Source organism: Leuciscus leuciscus (genome assembly GCF_965113295.1).
Source record: "Leuciscus leuciscus genome assembly, chromosome: 22".
Classification (NCBI taxonomy): Eukaryota; Metazoa; Chordata; class Actinopteri; order Cypriniformes; family Leuciscidae; genus Leuciscus; species Leuciscus leuciscus.
In genome coordinates, this window is record NC_138746.1 from 6814496 (window position 1) to 6833536 (window position 19041).

General features: G+C 36.0%; 2 protein-coding genes and 1 long non-coding RNA gene across 6 annotated transcripts in view; 1 reads left to right on the plus strand and 2 right to left on the minus strand.

Annotated features, from left to right (window-relative positions):
- Positions 1-7771, minus strand: part of ninl (ninein-like) — a 29239-nt gene extending 21468 nt beyond the window's left edge. Inside the window, exons 1-4 of one of the 3 annotated variants that reach the window (XM_082153277.1) lie at positions 7334-7771; positions 4603-4814; positions 4430-4526; positions 2549-2739 (exon numbers count right to left, since the gene is read on the minus strand). In XM_082153277.1, coding sequence (XP_082009403.1) covers positions 2549-2739; positions 4430-4526; positions 4603-4785 — 471 coding nt within the window. In that variant the 5' untranslated portion in view covers positions 4786-4814; positions 7334-7771. Of the gene's footprint in view, positions 1-2548; positions 2743-4429; positions 4527-4602; positions 4815-7333 lie in introns of all 3 variants that reach the window. The other 2 variants (XM_082153276.1, XM_082153278.1) reach the window with 2 other exon arrangements.
- Positions 7772-9567: 1796 nt separating this feature from the next.
- On the plus strand, positions 9568-16470 carry aifm2 (AIF family member 2). 2 transcript variants are annotated; one of them, XM_082153918.1, is made up of 9 exons: positions 9568-9707; positions 10578-10764; positions 10852-10967; positions 11053-11172; positions 11283-11375; positions 12630-12738; positions 14629-14781; positions 15726-15926; positions 16106-16470. In XM_082153918.1, the coding sequence occupies exons 2-9, from the start codon at positions 10590-10592 to the stop codon at positions 16258-16260; spliced, it is 1122 nt and encodes a 373-aa protein (XP_082010044.1). In that variant the 5' UTR covers positions 9568-9707; positions 10578-10589; the 3' UTR covers positions 16261-16470. The 2 variants fall into 2 exon arrangements, with proteins under 2 accessions (XP_082010044.1, XP_082010045.1); XM_082153919.1 differs by having other exon boundaries at positions 9570-9707; positions 10581-10764.
- The window catches only part of LOC309486578, a 35393-nt gene continuing 32767 nt past the window's right edge, over positions 16416-19041 (minus strand). Inside the window, exon 2 of the long non-coding RNA XR_014201605.1 lies at positions 16416-18142. This is a non-coding gene — a long non-coding RNA (uncharacterized lncRNA). The remainder of the gene's footprint in view (positions 18143-19041) is intronic.

The following is a 19041-nucleotide window of genomic DNA, read 5'->3' on the forward strand; positions in this document are numbered from 1 at the left end:
ATATTATAACAGCGGATTTGCCAGGCGCACGCCAGGAGCGGTTCACAGCCGAGGAGACCGACGTTCTCGTCAGGGCCGTAAAACACAGAGAAGTGACATTGGGGATGGACGAAAACACCCAAATTAGCTTCGGTTAAACAGGCGTATAATAATTTGGGTAAATGTGTAAGCTATATTTATGCCTATTTTTTCACATCTTCGTGGACACAACAATGATTTCCCTCATGTGTTAATATTTTTCCTTGTAATAATATATGCTTTTCTAAAAATGAGAACTGCTGCGTCTGTGTGTAGATGAGATAAGCAAAGTGTATGCGCGTTGTGCACACGCTACATTGGTTATGGTCAAGCATGCGCCCTTAAAATAGCATATCACAACAAAAGATAATTAAAACGAAATTATTTAAAATGTACTGTAAAGTAAAACTTGACATTATGTAGAGCTGAGCAAATATGGGCAGAACTCTTTACTGCCCTAGTACTTCAAAAATCCTTTTAAAGGATACATGTGAATTAAACGTGGCACAATGGCCTTCATCATCACAGTATGCCTATGCCTATCTAGTGCAAGGGATTTCCTCAATATGCTGATTGACGACTGTTGGGACACTCCAGGCACAGGATGGTTCTTGGAGAAAGGCTTTAACTCCGCCACTCCGGCACACCAGTGCGTAACCTCATACTATGAGAAAGGCTTTTACGGCCTCTTCTGCACAACAGTACTCTTTTTGTTACAACCAAGTTTTCTTTACAGTATGTTGTTCCATTCTACTGTCTGTATATTTAAACATGTAACTTAATAAATAACTCTGGCTGCTTTAAAGGCTTTGAGAAATTTTCCTTCACTGATGATGTTGAAAGCTAGCCTGGAAATCCAGACCTAAATCTGAAAGATTAATGGTCTGGCATCGACTAATGAAAATCGGCCAGCTCGAGGGGCGGCACCAAGCATGAATTTGAAAATCTCACTGCACGCAATTGGATAACACTATGACCAATCACAACAAGCCCCATACACTTAGCTACCAGCGGAGCTAACTGGTAGATTAGACTCTTGCCGTATCCGGTTGGAAAAACAGCAAAAACGCCCGTTCTTGCAAAGGAACGATTTGAGCGCCGTCTTCTGTTCCTCTTTTAGATAAAAAGCCAAGTCTAACTCGTTCATTGTAGCGGCCAAAGCCATTTCAAAGCAAATTCAACTTGTGCTCTCGCGAGAACTCTGGATTTCCAGGGTAGTTGAAAGCTAAAGTGATTATAACTTTCGTTATCTAAACGTTCTGGTTAAATCCTACGTTTTCCTATCAGTTCTAAGAAAGACCTTTACCTTTAAAGAATAACAACAACTTTATTGGAGTCAGATAAATATTTGAATTATACACGTCATCCTTCAACTGCCTTTTGTTTTCCGATTAAATAGCAGCGTAAGCTTCCAGCCTTACAATTATTACAAATCATTATTATAAATATCTATCTATCTATCTATCTATCTATCTATCTATCTATCTATCTATCTATCTATCTATCTATCTATCTATCTATCTATCTATCTGTTATCAAGTTAACATTATATTATCTTCCAAGTATAGTTTTTATAAAAATATTTTTTTAAAGATTTGAAGTACACTATAATGTGCACATTCAATACAATCAAGAACGCTTCTATTTCACAAGGGTAGGTGGCTGCTTATTTGAACAACTATCAACCCCATCAAAGAACTGTAACAGTAACATCTTAAAGGGATAGTTAATCCAAAAAATCACTTTAAGCGAAGGGACATGTGGTGTGCATGAGCAAGAAAGACATCATCATCCTCCATTCTTTCTAGAACCAAATCAAGATGGATCCAAAATAACTCTTTAAAAACTAAACACATGGAACGAGAGTTCCAGCAGCATAGGTTTGCATTTGCACTGGCTTTCCAGTCTGGCACTGTTGTGCACAAGTAAAATGACTCCAGAAGAAAAAGTACAGACACAGCAGAAACAACAAGCCCCTTTTATAAGTGCTCCTGCTCTTTGAGGGAAAAAAGAGAATGTGAAATGAGCCATGTTTTGATCATGAGCCAAAAGTATCACTAAAGTCTGGTAAAGGTGGGGGCTGCACTATGGGCCTGCACTTGCACATTCCACACCGCCACACTTCCTGTCTGTGAAAAGCAGGTCAGCCCAGATCCATTCACTAGAATCAAACTAATTCAGGTATTTCAATTGACTAACAATACACCACCTCAAGGGCACTGCAGTGTTTATATATAACAAATCTACAGTGTCACATGATCCTTCAGAAATCATTCTAATATGCTGATTTGCAAGACACATTACTTATTATTATCAATGCAGAAAACAGTTGTGCTGCTTAATATTTTTGGAAAAACCGTGATACATTTTTTACAGGATTAAAGAGTTCAAAAGAACAGCATATATTTGAAATAAAAGTATTTTGTAACATTATAAATGTCTTTACTTTTTACTTTTAATTTAATGAATCTTTGCTGAATGAAAAAAAAAAAAAGATCCCAAACGGTAGTGTAGGTATTATGAATTTTACCTCAACACTCTCCAGTGAGGTGGAGCGTCTGAGCTTGGCTCTCCTTACACCGTTTATTTCCACTTTGTCAGTCCCAAACGCTGCTGAATCTTCTGAGTCTGCTGTGAGCTCTAAGTCAGTCTTGTCTGGCCGTGATCGCCGCCCGTACCGCTTGGTTCCTTTCACATATTTAGGCTTCACCTCCTCTGGGACTGCTGGAAGAATAGGAAATGATGCTTAGTTTAGAGCGACAGATAATGAAAGTATGTCAGAAGCAGTCAAAATGAAGAAACAAAATAGTGGTAGATGTAATAGTAGGTCATCTCACATCATTTGTTCATCTATGTCACAAACTTTCTCATAAAATGAAAAATGTGCTTGAAAGGAAATGAAAACCTAAAAGAAACCTCTCCAACATCTGTTTCTCATCACAGCTTTCAGGTTTTACCATTTTCAAAGATAATTTTAGCATTGAGCTCTGAGATTTCACAACTTACATTAATGTACCAGTCTCCCTAATGCATCTATGAAAAAAGACAAATGTTATTCTGGCTTTGGCTTAAAGAAGACCTGCACAAAAAGTTGCAGCATCTGTATAACATATTATTACGCCTCCAGTGAAAGGGACCATAGCAATCAAAAGGCAGGTACCTCAAGGTATGATGTGGTATTATTATGAATGCCAATAATAATTTTGTATTCTTAAACAATGTCTTTAAACCAAATCAATTCAAAGTTGATTAAGAAAGATAAAAACGACACAAAAACATTACCTTAAGTTAAAATAATGATTGCTTTCTCTTCCTGTCTTCTTATATTTGTGTGTTCTATTTTTCAGTGCCACCAACAATTAATATAAGTATAAGAAAGCCACACTTAAAAATGTATAAATGTTTTTCAATTTCAAACCAAGTGGCATTTCCAAACAAATAATGCTAGAGATTTTCTCACATCTAACCTCAATTTTATTTGAACAATTTTTCCAATGATTTTGTTTGTTAAACATGTTTGCTTTTAACCAGTGGTCCTAAAGTCATTTTTAGTGGACGTATGAAGTGTGGTTTAAGTGTCAAAATACTTTCTAAGGCCAATATGCCATAAATTGATCAAAGAACATAACAAAAAGCTGGGATTTGCATGCCTTAAAAAAAAAAAAAAAAAACATAAAACCCCAATTCCCTAAATATAAACTACCATTCAAAATTTTCAGTACGATTTTTTTCTTTTCTTTTATTCAGCAAGGATGCATTAAATAGATCACAAGTTACAGTAAAGACTTGTATATTGTTAGTTGTTACAAAAGATTTCTATTTCAAATAAATGCTGTTGTTTTTTAATTCTATTCATCAAAGAATCCTAAAAAAATTATCACGGTGTCCACAAAAATATTAATCAGCACAATTGTTTTTAAAAAAATTATTGAGCAGCAAATCAGCATGTTAGAATGATTTCTGAAGGATCATGTGACACTGAAGACTGGAGTAATGATGCTGAAAATTCAGCTTTACATCACAGGAATAAATTAAATTTTTAAATACATTTAAAAATAGAGAAGTTACTTTAAATTGTAATATTAATTCTCAATATTATTGTTTTTTACTGTAATTCTGGTCAAATAAATCCAGCCTTGGTGAGCATAAGAAAAAATCAAAAACTCCAAACTTTTGAACGGTGGTGTAACTAACCATAAATATACCCGGCTATTCATTAACAAATACAAATGAGCATTTAGACAAAAAACACGATCCTTCAGTTCCTCTGGGTACAGATATTATACCAGCTATACATCATGTACCATTAATAAACCTTGAGTCCACAAGGTCCAGACATACAATAAATCATGAAGATAAACAGGCCTAAAAGCTTTGATAACCATGTAAAGGTCACTTTCCACTAGAGTACCTGGCTCAAGATAGCTGCTCTCCTCCTCTGAAGTACTGAAGTCCAAAGACCTTGACAGCACAGCCACAAAGCCCTCTTTGAACTCCTCAAAATGTACCTGTAAAAAGAGATTATCTTAACATAATGCAGCGTTAGCACTAGAGACACTGGGATGATCGTGGGGAACTTGTTACCCTGGCATAATTTTGTGTTCCTAGCAGAGTGTCCAGCAGCAAGGGGAGATGGGCATCTAAGCTCAGCTTGTGGCATAAGGCAGTAAGCTCCTCTTTGTCGAGGTAACCTGTCCCGGTGGTGTCACAGCTGTCAAACTCAGCCTTCAACTGGGCCACATAGCGGTTCTGCTCCTCCTCATCCATCCCACCACATACTGCACAGCCAGCAAAGTCTGGGACATGAATGGAGAATTAAAGAAATGAAAAATGTCAAGTTCTGTAATAATTTACATCGTTTACCATGTCGTTCCAAACCCGTAAGACTTTCGTTCGTCATCGAACAAATGAAATGATTTTTTAATCAAATCTGAGCGATTTCCGTTCCTCCATTTACAGCTACGCATCTACCACTTTGACGCTTTAAAAAGTTCATTAAGAGATCGTAAAACGAATGCATAGATCGGTTTAGTAAAAATTAGGGCTGCACGATTAATCGTATTTTAATCGCGATAACGATATCTGCCTTTCTCGATTAATTTTTAAAAATCGCCACGATATTTGCCTGCTTGTTTTTAATCCTGAAAACGCTTTTTTATTAGACATTTGCATTATCTTGCATTGTAAACAATAGCATTGATGTTTGTGGTTGCCAGATCTGAATCAACAAGTAAGTTAGACTATTTTTCTTTGCAGTACGAATTTTCTGAGCGATCTGGATCTGTACTTTGTCTCATTTTCAACCGAAATGTGTTGCTTAGAAGATCTAATGTGAAGACACATCACAAAGCGCTCATTTAACGTTAAATCATGCCATTTGTAACGTTATTGACTTGCTGTCTGAGGAAGTTGTAGTTGGTTAAATGAAGTCTGATGGTTTGAAATTAACACCCGCCAACCCGCCAAATGCGCTGAAAATTTACTTTGGTGGGTATCTCTGTCAAATCACTGGCCAATTTGACATGTTATTATGTTTACTCACTTTGCTGTGGAAATTCGTTTAAACCAAATCTGCTCGGATTTTGCGCAAATACTCGTGCAAAACCGTTAAATGTCTCTTCTCTTTCTCTGTAGTTTCTCAAATGAGAATAATCGTGATTAATTATCGCGATTATAATTTTGAGCAAAATAATCGTGATTATCATTTTAGCCATTATCGTGCAGCCCTAGTAAAAATGTTCTGAAGAGACTCGATCGCTTTATATGATGAAAAGATTGCATTTTATTCAGGCTTTTAATTCACATAGAAACATACATCAACTCGCATATCAGTTGTAGTAAACAGAAGCCCAAGCATGTTCACTTAACATGCGAGAACCAATGAGGTTCATTCTCGTGTAACGCAGCACGTTTGAGCTTCTGCAAGAACCAATGAGGTTTGTTTTCGTGCATCAAGCAGGTTTGTTTGAACTTCTATGTATGTTCGCTGATCAATGTTTATATGTAGATAAAAGACTAAATTAAATCTGTTTGTCCTATAAAGCGATCAAGTTTTTCATATGGATTAGTTTTACAATCTCTTTATGAACTTTTTGAAGCGTTAAAGTGGTAGTTGCGCAAACTGTCAATGGAGGGACCGAAATCTCTTAGATTTGATAAAAAAGATCTTCATTTGTGTTTTGAAAATGAACGGAAGTCTTACGGGTTTGGAACAACACGAGGGTGATGACAGAATGATGACAGAATTTTCATGTTTTATCCCTTTAAAAGTGATAAACAAGGCTAGTGGTCAATTCCTCATTACTGCAGCCTGATGTATGAGCACCACTCTCTATCCTACATAGAAAGTAATTGATTGAATTGATGAAATTCATTGATCTGACAATCTTATCTAGGCAATCTAGAGTTGATGATGCATATGCTAATTTAGGCACAAATAAATATATTCTACAATATCTTCCAAAAGCTTGGGTAGAGTAAGATTTTACCTTTTTTTTTTTTTGTGGAGTAATGGCTGCATAAATTTCAGCTTTGCCATCACAGGAATAAATTACATTTGAAAATATATATAAAACTATGCTATAAATACAGTGATATTTTTAAAGTTTACATTTTGTAGTACATTTCTGAAGCCTAATTTACCATATAAACACATAGGCTTTCTATAGTTACACCATTTTATTGTTTCTTCTGTTATCCTGCTGGTTTTATTGTTTTAAGGTGTCTTTTATTTAGCAAAGAATGTCTTAGTAACTGGCAATAGTGCATTGATACCAATCCAAAGCACTCCACAGTGACAAACACTTTAGTGTTTTAGCCAGTAAGAGATTATTTATCAGTAGTCTCAAGTGACTTCAGATAACAGTGGAGGCCAGAGCAAAGTAACGTTTAGACTTAAAATATCTCATGCTTTAAACTGACTGAATGGAAACCCCTTCAGAATCATAAACACCCCCGAAAGTAAAATCAAAATAGGGTCTTTAGATCCTAATTCCACGTAACTTTTTCACACACAAACTTTTATTAAAGGAGTTTCTTTTTTTTCTTTTTTTCAGACAATTGGTTTTTACTACATTTGAGAATTAACCCTGAAGCCTGCAGGTATCCCACAATGCAGCACGCGGGTTTGGTATACATTCACCATGGGAACGAGGACAAGACTAATGTAAAACAAAAGTATTCTCGATTGCAGTAGCCTACTTTCCATTGTAAACATTCATTTTCAAAGTCTTCGTGACTCGTTATAGATGCGCAGGCGATTACTTAATGAAAAAAATGCGTTAATGTGACATCGGTGAAATTCAAACCATCTTACCGTTGTAACCTCACACCGACTCCGTTCCCGTAAAAATCACTTTATGTCCAGCATCAGTCGCAGTTTCGTCTTAAAACATGTGGTCATAAAGTGAACGACCAAAGACGGAAAGAGACTTTTCTCGTTGAAATAGACATAAGTAACGCATCCAAGAAAAGTGTCCCGGGTAGAAGCACGCTGCCGCCGGACAGACACCCGCGCTCATCCGCCGGAGAGCAGCAGCAGTGCTAGTGCGGGGAGGTACCAATGTTCCTGCGCCTTCAGAGATGCTCCTTTCTGCAGCCCCTGCTGGTCAGGCGGTGGACTCCAATGGGACGAGAGGTCATGCATACACAACCCCCAAATGAATCCCCAGAGACTAAAGGCCCGTTCACTTCAAGAACGATAACTATATAGCGTGATTAGCGTCCACTCCAACGAACGATAACGGTCTGTTTATTATAAGCGCGCGCTGCAGGTTAGTAGCTTTAAGTGCTCGAGCTCTTTAAAGCAGGGTGGATTCTGATTGGCTGTTAATGATTTTGTTTTATTTGATCGTTCATCAGCTGGAAAAAATCGTTCTGAAAGTGATTATTATATGACTATTCATCTTTATATGACTATTATTTTATATTTATAATGATTTTAAAACTATATATATATATAGTATATATAGTATATATATATATATATATATATATCGTTTTCGTCCTTGGTGTGAACGGGCCTTAACTCTGGTGTTGCATTGCTGTGTTGGCATTGCATTCTGGCCATTTGCATTATATTGTGCCTACTGTAAAAGAAAATAAAGTTGAGCACTTTATCCTTTAATACTTTGTTTTTAATAGTTGCTTTAAGTGGGTAGATTAATTTGTCAAATGCACGTTTACATAAGAAAAAGAAACACTTGTTTACATGATCTCTTATCTTCACAGGTCATTTAATTCTAGGACTTTGAGGGTCCACGGCACGCATACACGGCTTTATTAGAGCGCCACCCGTCGGCAGAAACATGGAATGTTGTTCCAAACCTGTGTGAGTTTCTTTCTTCAGTTGAATACAAAAGTGATTTAGAAGAATGTTGATAATCAAACAATTGACGGAAGCCATTAATTTCCACAGTATTTTTTTTTACTATGGAGGTTAATGGCTAACGTCAACTGTCTGGTTACCAACATTCTTTAAAATATCTTATTTTGTGTTCAACAGAAGAAAGAAACATGCAGATTTGGGACAACTTGAGGGTGAGTAAATTATGACAAAATTTTTAGGATTCAGAGGATCAACTTTTTTAAATACATTATTTTTATTAAAAACTTTTTATTATACACTGTTCCAAACGTGTTACGTGTATCACTTTTTTGTTCAGTGCAACACAAAGAGAGATGTTAGGCCTAATACAACAGCCTCAGTCACCCTTTACTTTCATTATATGGTCAAAAATGTGCTAAAGTGAATGGTAACTGAGAGGTTGTCATCTGTATAATATCTGCTTATGTATTTTACAAAACAAGTTTGGGAGAACATAGTAAATGACTGATGACAGACTATTGATGACTAAAGTTTATATTTAACACCACCTGCTGGTGTAAGTGCTCCAAGATCTCTTGCAAAGATATATTTTTAATCATTTAAGGGTTTGTTTATCGAAAAGTTAAATGCCACACTAAATTCTCTAAAACACATTAGGCCTATCATAATATTAGGCCTATCAATATTATTAATTATCAATGTACGTCTTGGACAAGAATGTCCACGTTGTTCAAATCAGTGGCAGTGGGCCAAAGATGGCTCGTGATGACCTTTGGTTTGTTGTATTTTTGCTTTCAACTGTGGAGAATATGGGCTAAATGAAACTGTTCCTTTAAACATGTACGTTTTAATATAGTTGGATGTAATGCAAGTTTACTTTCGGCCCACAGCCTTCAATCAAGTTTTTTGGCCCTTCGAAATCGAAGTAAAAAGTTTAGGCAATCAAAGAAAATCCGTGCTTGTTGTCATCGTGAGTCAGCTAAACTGGTGACCTTTCACTGTAATATGAAGTGTTTTGACGAATCATCTGTGAGTAAGTGACAATGATAGCTGCATTCCGAGAAAACTTCGGTTAAAACATTATCTGCTATCTGTTTTAAAGGTTGTCAGAATGTTACGGGTGTAAAATAACTTCAGCCTTCATCAGTAAAGTAGCTGTATCAGACGAAGACGATAAACATTGGCTATGATACAACGCAATCAGAAAACTCCCGCCCACCGCATACATTCAACCGCTACCATTGGATATAATACAGCTGTACAAGTAAAGAGCTGAAGACGTTTCCGTGTGGAAGAAGAGAAAACAGAGCCTTCACAAGAAGAGAATACAGAGCTTCCACAAGCCTCCACATATCAAATACTGGTAAGAATGGCAAGTTCTGTTCACAAAAGGTATTTACGTTGCATGCAAAGGTTTGTGTTTGAGCTTTTTTGTTATTATACAGTGCTAAGTCGCAGGCAAACCTTATTTATATGAACATAGATATCGATGTTGCAGACCACTTTGTGTTAAAAACCTTTCTCATCAGTTCTTAATGATAGCATGTGAATGTATTGTATCCATTACAATACATTTTGGTTAAGTTTTAAAATAAGTAAATCTCTATAAAATGGAAAGGATCTGCACATACCTGAATTGAAGTCGTTTGAGCATTTGACTATTTAAACTACTGATGGGTAATTGAACAAATAACATTGAAAATATGTCTTTGAAACCTTTTCAGAAAATCAACTAAACCCTATTGTCATATAAATATGTTCACAAATAATATAAATATATATTATAATATATAATATATATATATATATATATATATATAGGATATGTGTGTGTGTGTGTGTGTGTGTGTGTGTGTGTGTGTGTGTGTGTGTTTGTACACTGCTGTTCAAAAGTTTGAGGTCTGTAAGATTTTTTCTAAGAAATTAGCACTATTGATATTTATTAAGCAATGATGCATGAAATTGGTCAAAAGTGACTGTAACAAAATGTATAATGTTACAAGCTGCACAACTGTTTTCAACATTGATAAGAAATATTTCCTGAGGAGCAGATCACAATATTAGAATGATTTCTGAAAAATCATGTAACACTGAAGAGTTAAAAAAAACGTTTTAATGAAAGTGTGTGTGTATGTATAAATGTATATCATTACTTCAGAAGAATAAAACAAAATTTCGATTATAATTTGAAACATTATCATAGTGTTTTTTTTGTTTTTTTTTCTCTCCTCAGTAGTAAAGCATTATGGGTGGGCAGGTGTCCATTGACGAGAATGTTCATGTGGTGATTGTCGGTGGTGGTTTTGGTGGCATTGCAGCTGCTCAACACCTTAAACATCATGGGGTGCCCTTCATACTTATTGACATCCTGGATGCGTTTCATCACAACGTTGCATCGCTGCGTGCCTCGGTTCAACCTGGTATGCAAAAATCTGAGTCTGAATGCAAGAAAACAAACAGCAAGATTGATCAAATAATGCAGTTTATTTTTTTATATGTTATTGTAGGTTTTGCGAAGCAGACGTTCATACCATACAAAGAGACATTTGGAGTGAATTTCCTCCAAGGCCGTGTCATACGTATAGACACCGAAACGCTGACAGTTGTGCTTGACAATGGAAAGGTAAGTGATATTGCAATGTTACAGCAGACGAAAACAAAGTATGAGAAAATGTCATTATACAGTATGTGCCAATATAAATCTACAGGAAGTACGGTATTCACACCTCATTCTGTGCACTGGAACGAGCGGAGATTTCCCAGGCAAACACAATTCTGTGGACACCTACCAAGCAGCCATTCAGAAGTATGAGGACTTTGTCAAATTGGTGAGTTTTCTTATTTGGCATGTTTATATATGTGATATAATCTTAAATGGCAATACAGACTGAATTGTGAAAAAGTTTTTATTTATTTGCATTTTTTTCCAATGTTACAGATCCAGTCAACAAACACAGTTGTTGTTGTTGGTGGCGGAACCACCGGTGTTGAAATGGCTGCTGAGATCAGGACAGAATTTCCTGACAAGAAGGTAGAGCTTTGACTTCTCACCCAAACAGACTTTGCGATCTTATTCTGAAGCATGAGCTTAAAGTGCCCCTATTATGCTATTTTAAAGGTTCCTGCATTTTTTGGAGGTCTCCTACAATAGGTTTGCATGCATCCAAGGTCAAAAAACACTTTAATTTTCTTATAATGTAGATTGCACATAGCCTCATTTCTCAAAGAGTCTAAAAAGAAAGGTTCAGTCTCTCTAAATCCCTTCTTTCCGAGAGCCTACTCTGCTCTGATTGGTCAGATGGCCCAGTCTAATGTGATTGGTCTATAGCTTACAGTGGGTGACGGAAACAAAACACCCATTACCATATCTGAATTTCAGCTCTGGAACTTCCTCAGCGCTTGATACACAGTGACACGAACAGTAACGATGGTGTCGATTTTCTTCCGCATTAATTCCAGTGCGAGCCCTCATCCTTTTGAAGTGCATGCAAAGTAGATTTGCTCTCGCAGCCCTGAAAATAGCATCTTCTTGACTTATCGACAACACAAACCAAACTCTTCCAGCCTCAGGGGCTGTTTACACGACACCGTTTTCAACTAAAAACGTAAAACTTTTTATGCGTTTTGGCTGTTTGTTTACATGACAACAGCGTTTTGGGTGCCTGAAAACACTAACTTTTAAAAACGGGATATTTCACCACTGGAAAGATGAATGTGTATTTAAATTAAGTAATTTATGTAGTAGAAATGTGAAATTATTTTAGAAGTTGGTGCCTTCTAGACTGAGAAAAGCCAGAATTATAATTTTTTGGCTCATGTGGATGAAAGACAACAACTCCCAGAATGCACTTGCTTCGCTGCCCTATGAGGCCACTCCCAAGCCACGCCTACCGGTTACAGAGGGCCGTATCGCAATAAATTATACAACTAGGCTACTAGTTGACTTGAAACTGAAAAGACGCCGTTTTATCGTGAGATCCCACCCATGCGGAACTAAAACGATCTCTGTGTAAACAGCAAAAACTCGAATCTCTGAATACAATGACGTCATGCACATGCGTATTACGTGTTCAGTCTACAGTGTTTCATCGCCATCTAATGGCCTGGCCACAGAAACAGGGGTTTTTAGTCGTTTTCGCGGATCTGTGTTTACATTCACAAACAGCTATATTACACACTGCATGAAAGGTTATATTCGAAAAAGCATAATGGGGCACTTTAAGGGACACAAGGTGTTTTGTGTTATATAATGCTAACCGTCTTCTATCACACATATTTCATCTAGGTGATTCTGATTCACCCGCGTGAGGAGGTGGCTGATCCTGAACTATTGCCTAGTGTGAAAGAACAGGCCAAGCAGGTGCTGCTGGAAAAAGGGGTGGACCTGTTGCTAGGTAATTATCTCACATGACATTGTTGTTTTGCATCTCTGCCTCTGCCATCTTGCATCTTTATTTTTCTTCTGAAGGAAACACAGTGCAAAATATCAATGGAGAGACCCAGTGTTGATGATACAGATATTGATGTGATCTGACTTATATAAAATGTTTGGTAACACTTTAGTTTAGGGTCCAATTCTAACTATTAACTAGTTGCTTATATGCATGCATATTACTAGGGTATTGGCTGTTTATTAGTACTTATAAAGCACATATTAATGCCTTATTCGGCATGAGCATACTCTACATCCCTTAATCCACCCAATACCTAAACTTAACAACTACTTACTAACTATTAATAAGCAGTAATAAGGAGTTTATTTAGTCAAAAGTCGTAGTTAATAGTTAGTTAATAGTGAGAATTGGACCCTAAACTAAAGTGTGACCAAATGTTTTTTCTTAACATTTACTTACATGCATTGTCAGAGCTATATTCCGTTAACTCGATGGAAAACAACTGACTCACACTTGACGCTTGCTGTATTTCAAAACATGAGCAACAAAAAACACTGGCTAATATTAGACTGCTTTCAGCATGATTGTTATTATTTGGCAAATGCACTCGATTGTGAATAGTACTATTCTACTTCAGTATTAATATATTACTGTAATAATATAGTTGTGGGTTTTTTTCTTAGGAAAAGCTTTAAGATAATAGGTAAGATTATAAAGTAATTTCAACTCAAATCAATATTTCATGTCCGCCTATTCATGTGTTTCACAAGTGGCCATATAATAAGGCTGGGCATGGGGCGGAGGGGACTGTTATCACCCTGAAGGTGTTTATTGTACATTGTCTGGGTTTCTGTGGGTCTTTATTGGCCCTTAAATTAAAGGTATAGTTCACCTGAAAATGAAATTTCTGTCATAATTTACTCACCCTCTAGTTGTTCCAAATCTGTATGAGTTTCTTTCTTCTGTTGAATATAAAAGAAGATATTTTGAAGAATATGGGTAGCCAAAAAGTTGATGGGCCCCATTGAAAAATACTATGGAAGTCAATGGAGCCCATTAAATGTTTGGTTACAGACTTTCTTCAAAATATCTTCTTTTGTGTTCAGCAGAAGAAAGAAACTCATACAGGTTTGGAACAACTTGTGGGTGAGTAAATGATGACAGAATTTTCATTTTTGGACGAACAAACCCTTTAAGACCTTACAAATGTCTTGCATCAGAACAGAAAGGTTTAAATTCATAACGTCATGGCATTAAATGTATTGCGAAACATTTATATCTTCCTCAGTATTTTTGTCCTGTTTTCCAAAAGAAATATCTAAACATCTTTAAATCAAGATACATTTACTTGAGATGCAAATGTTAAATGTCTTGAAAAATGTAACAAAATGAAGTGAGTTTATTCTTAAAACAAGATAAAATATCCATCAATGAGTTATCAACTTCCCTTTGAATGAAGTAGATTTTTCTGAGACCGTTGGCAGATATTTGATCTTGTTTTAATCAGAAACACTTCATTTTGATCAATTTCACACAAAACAAGACTTTTTTTTTTTTTACTTTAATTTTGTTATTTTGTATCTCCAGTAAATACATCTTGATTTAAGAATCGTTAGACATTTGCACTGGAAAAAAGACAAAAATACTGTGGAAGAACATCACTCTTTTGCAGTGTGATCAGAAGGTACAGTAATAGTTATTTCCATATTCTAGTGGGTTTTTTTTTTTGTCAAATGAATCCCTTATGTGTTTTCTATATGGGGAGATTACCTTTTCAGGAAAAGGAAATACAAATTTTTACAAACTGGAACTATGTAAAATATGGAAACTTCCGCACTATGCAGGTTGTAGACTGTTTTCTTCTCTATTTCCCTGTGCACCTGACTGCAGGTCAAAAAGTGTCAAACCTTGATGAGCTGGAATTTAATGTGTGTCGGAGAGGCATGGTGGTCAAGACCAATAAGAACGAGCAGGTCACCGCCGATCTTGTCATCTGCTGCACAGGAAATAAGATCAACTCTGAAGCATACAGGTCCAGTCTGAGTAAGTGCTTTTTGCATGTAATAATTGAGCTAATAGTTGCTTGTGATTGTTGAGATAATTTGGAGATTCATCCCCTGTATGGTTTTATTTCTCAGACAAATTTCTTAAGACAAAGTTTTTTTTAAAGAAATTCTAGAAAATAAAGATTTCTTCCTCTATGGTCCATTAAATTTTCTTTTATTAAATATATTAAAATATATGCAAATGAACTACACATTTCTACAGGTGGCATTTAAACATGATTTTAAAAATAATGTATTCTAATGTTTTTGGAATACCCCATATTTTGTGTGCATGATGGGTAATTCATATAGAAAGTTAATGTATTATTAAAAACTATACTTAAACTATATGCGAATATGAATTCTGCACCCTCAAAATTTGATTGATGCATAACCCTGGTTGGGATTGCGTAGTTGTTATATGTATGATATGCAAACATTTTTAATATACTCCGATTGTATTTGTCTGAAAGAAAAATGTCATGTACACCTAGGATGGCTTGAGGGTGAGTAAATCATGGGGTAATTAAAATGTTTGGGTGAACTATCCCTTTAATGGCAGTTTTGCACGCAATTCTCAAAACTCCCACAAGATGGTGCCATTTACATTTAATCCGATGTAACAAAACCAATACCCGATTATGGGGAAAAAAAATGTATATCGGTAAAACCAATTATCGGTCGGTCAGTCTAAGTCACTGAATAGATATTGTTTTTGGGATTTATTTTATTAAAAACGAGTGCTTTTCAAACCCTAGCTAGGATTGCGTACTTGTGCAGTTGCTAATCGTAGAAAATGTTTAATGTATGATATGCAAAATGTTATATCACTCAGTTCTTTGTTGACTTTTAGTAACATGCCGTCATATAACCTCATTTAATTGGCTGATTTTTCATCATCTCTCTCTCTCTGTTTATGTTTTATTTGTGTTCTTATTTCAGGCGCATCTCTGACAGAGAATGGTGCTCTGAAGGTGAACAAGCACTTGCAAGTAGAAGGCTTTAGCAACGTGTATGGTGTGGGTGACTGTACCAATGTCAATGAACCCAAGTTGGCGTATCATGCTGGACTTCATGCTGGAGTAGCTGCCACCAATATCATCAATAGTCTGTCAGGAAAACCATTAACCTCATACCACACAGGTAACAACCATAAGCCAATGATTTCTCTTCAGCTGTCTTTTGTGAGCTCACTTTTAAAAAGTTAATTTCTCACAGTTCTTTTACAATGCATACAATTCAGACTGCTTTCTCAATGAGTTGTTTATTATTATTATTATTATTATTTATCAATTTATGTCCAATATCCTGTTCCCAATCAGGAAATGTGACTATGCTGATTGCTATGGGTAAGGATGCTGGAGTAGGCCAGTTTAATGGCTATAAACTACCTCGCTTTCTGGTCACCAAGGGTAAGAGCCAAGGCTTGCTGCTGTGGAAGAGCTGGAGAGAAATGGGGCAAAAAGCCCCTAATTAACACCAAGTTAACTGTATACACTAAAATATGTATGAACTATGGTCCCACATGGTTAGAAGGAGGCTTTATATTGTAAAAATAACCAACATAATGTATACTTATACTTGTATAACATCTTATATTGTTTGTAATACTTTTGAGAACAATCAAAAAACATTGTTTTATATATTTATACATTTGTTAAAGAAATAAATCCATTTACATTCACAATACAGTTTGCTCTCATATCTTCCTGCATTTAGCATGTGTTTGATGAACTGCTCCACTAGAGGGCAATGAAACAATATGAATCAAATCATTGGATCCTGGTCAACAATCAAGATGCTGAGTCACTGAATAGATTTTTTTTTTTTTTTTTTTAAAGCTTATGCATTTCAAAAACAGTCCAAAACTGCACAACCCAGTTTTCTTTAAATTATTTATGCACAGTTAATGCCTTTGCCAATGTGGTTCGAGTGATTCAAACAGTGAAGTAAATCAAATTAGCCACAATTTTTGAAGAAATTGTTAAAACTTGTCAGCTGAGGGTTGTGAAAGTGCAGTGTGTGACTTCTGCTCCTCTTAACTGCACCTGAATGAATTGCTGTCTGTTTGATTCAACGACTCGCTACATAGTTGTCACATGACCTCAGCACGTCATCATGTGTTTGCATGGTGACTGGGAAGGCTGTTGGCATTTGGTGTTCATGAAACTCTTGAATTATTATCCTGAACCCAAGGTATTGTGTTTTTTATGTCAGGTTACACATCTTTGCACGTTGGCCTTGGATACAAGTGGTCTTTAAATGGCAATACTGCCGTAAATTCCAACTTTGTGAAGTCACGACCCACAGTTTGTGTTGAGTCTGGGTCACACAGGCACTGATTCAATTCAGAGGTTGTTTAGAGGCTGTAGTTTTGTGGCATTCAGCCACTATCCTGTGGGATGTTGCTCTACCCACTGTTCATCTTTGTTAATGCAGTTCATGTTTGTCATCTGTTGTCCATATTGCAGATTTCTGTCCCTCCACTGAAAGTCCATTCACCCAAAACTTAAAGTTCATAAAGACATTGTGAAAGCAATCCATAAGAATCAAGCAGCATAATCCAAGTCTTCTGAAGAGACACAATCACTTTATACTATAAACAGATTTTTTTAAAGACTTTTATTAACTTGAAAACGTTGATGTTTTCATCTTTTAGCTTTTATTTAGACTGACACCATAGCACTTCTGTGCTAATACTTTTCAAGATGTATTGGTGGTTATTTGCTTTGAGGCTTTTTATGAGAGTTATGATATCATTCAATTGATAGAGCCTTCAATGTATCTGCACTAAGCTACACTGTATAAATGAATCATTAAATGAAAGGCTTAATTATTAAATAGAGGCAGCAGCATGTTTCATTTCTAACAAGTGTCCACACAAATGGTCTGACGCCACAATCTCCCTGATGATTTTTTTTGTTTTTGTTATACAACTTTGCACTGATGTGACTCACATTAGAAAACTAAGATTAAAAATGTATAATGAGATGCAAGAGAGCCAGTTGAATGCTTGGTGTGGTGGGACTGGGATTATTGCAGTTATAAGGCTCAAAAAACATTGCAAAATAGCATTAGGGAAAAGCATAATGTCTTGTCTCTGGTCAGTCAAAAAGCAATGAATGATATTAGGAGACAGACAATTGAATTATTTTACTGTGAAGGGAGACAGGTATAAATGCATTCATCAATCCTCATCAAATAAATCTGATGTTTGGATGAGTAAGCAGAGTCAGAATGTCCACTGCGTTCCTTCTGGCTTTGTCTTTATTTTATTCATTCCCAGACAGAATTAATCTGACAAACTCTATCTACAAGAATCAAATTGTCAAGACAAGTTCCTCATATCATATCGACACCTGTGAAAAAAAAAAAAAATTTAGTGACATATGACTTAAAGAAGTCGTTATGATTTTTATGACATCGTTATGACCTCTCTCCAGAACACATGAGCTCATCTTGTGGCTAAAGTTACAGTGAACAACATATCGCATAACCTCGAGCATCCTGGGTTTCCCCCAGGCAAACCTCTATCTGCCCTCCCCTCACCAATTCAATTAGCTCTTAAATTAATTATGATCAGCTAATTTACAACGCTGTATTAATCATTAGCTTCACTTTTCTCTCTACACTAATATTTTCAGTTGTACTCAGGTTTAATGCAAACCATCAAATTAAATGTTTCCAATGGTATGTCAGGGAGCGAGTAATGAATGGCCTTATTGTGCTCAGTTAAATAGCTATATGTTGTTTTACACAATGTACATCACTATATTCTAGTGTACATTTGGAATTACCTTAAGAAAACCCTCATTAACAAGATTAAATTGTTTGTGATTTAACAATTTCCCTCTCTCCGGCTCTAATTTCCAAAACAAACCAAGTATTTCAAGCATGCTAACCTTGTCCTCAAAGTTCATGGGAAAAGAGTCAACAGTGGATTGATTCAACTTTTTTTTTTTTACTTAATCGTTAATTCTGTCAGTGCAGTCACAGGACAGTAACGGTATATTTCTGTCAGTAATTTGGTCAGAACATTTTTATACCCACACATATTTATTGGGGGATTTAGGGGCTGTTTACACAACTTCGTTTTCAAGTAAAAACGGAAAACTTTTTGTGTTTTGGCCGCTCATTTACACAATTTAGTGGCAATGAAAACAAAAACTTTTGAAAACGGGTTTCACAATGCAAGTTTTTGAAAACGATACTGTTATTGCTGTGTGTAAACTACAAAAACGCGAATCTGTGAAAACAG

Bases quoted from the DNA above. Each gene is read 5' to 3' on its own strand.
- aifm2 (XM_082153918.1), top strand. From the start codon at position 10,590: ATGGGTGGGCAGGTGTCCATTGACGAGAATGTTCATGTGGTGATTGTC. The intron at 12,739-14,628 runs GTAATTATCTCA...ACCTGACTGCAG, and splicing joins AGGGGTGGACCTGTTGCTAG to GTCAAAAAGTGTCAAACCTT. The intron at 15,927-16,105 runs GTAACAACCATA...GTTCCCAATCAG, and splicing joins ATTAACCTCATACCACACAG to GAAATGTGACTATGCTGATT.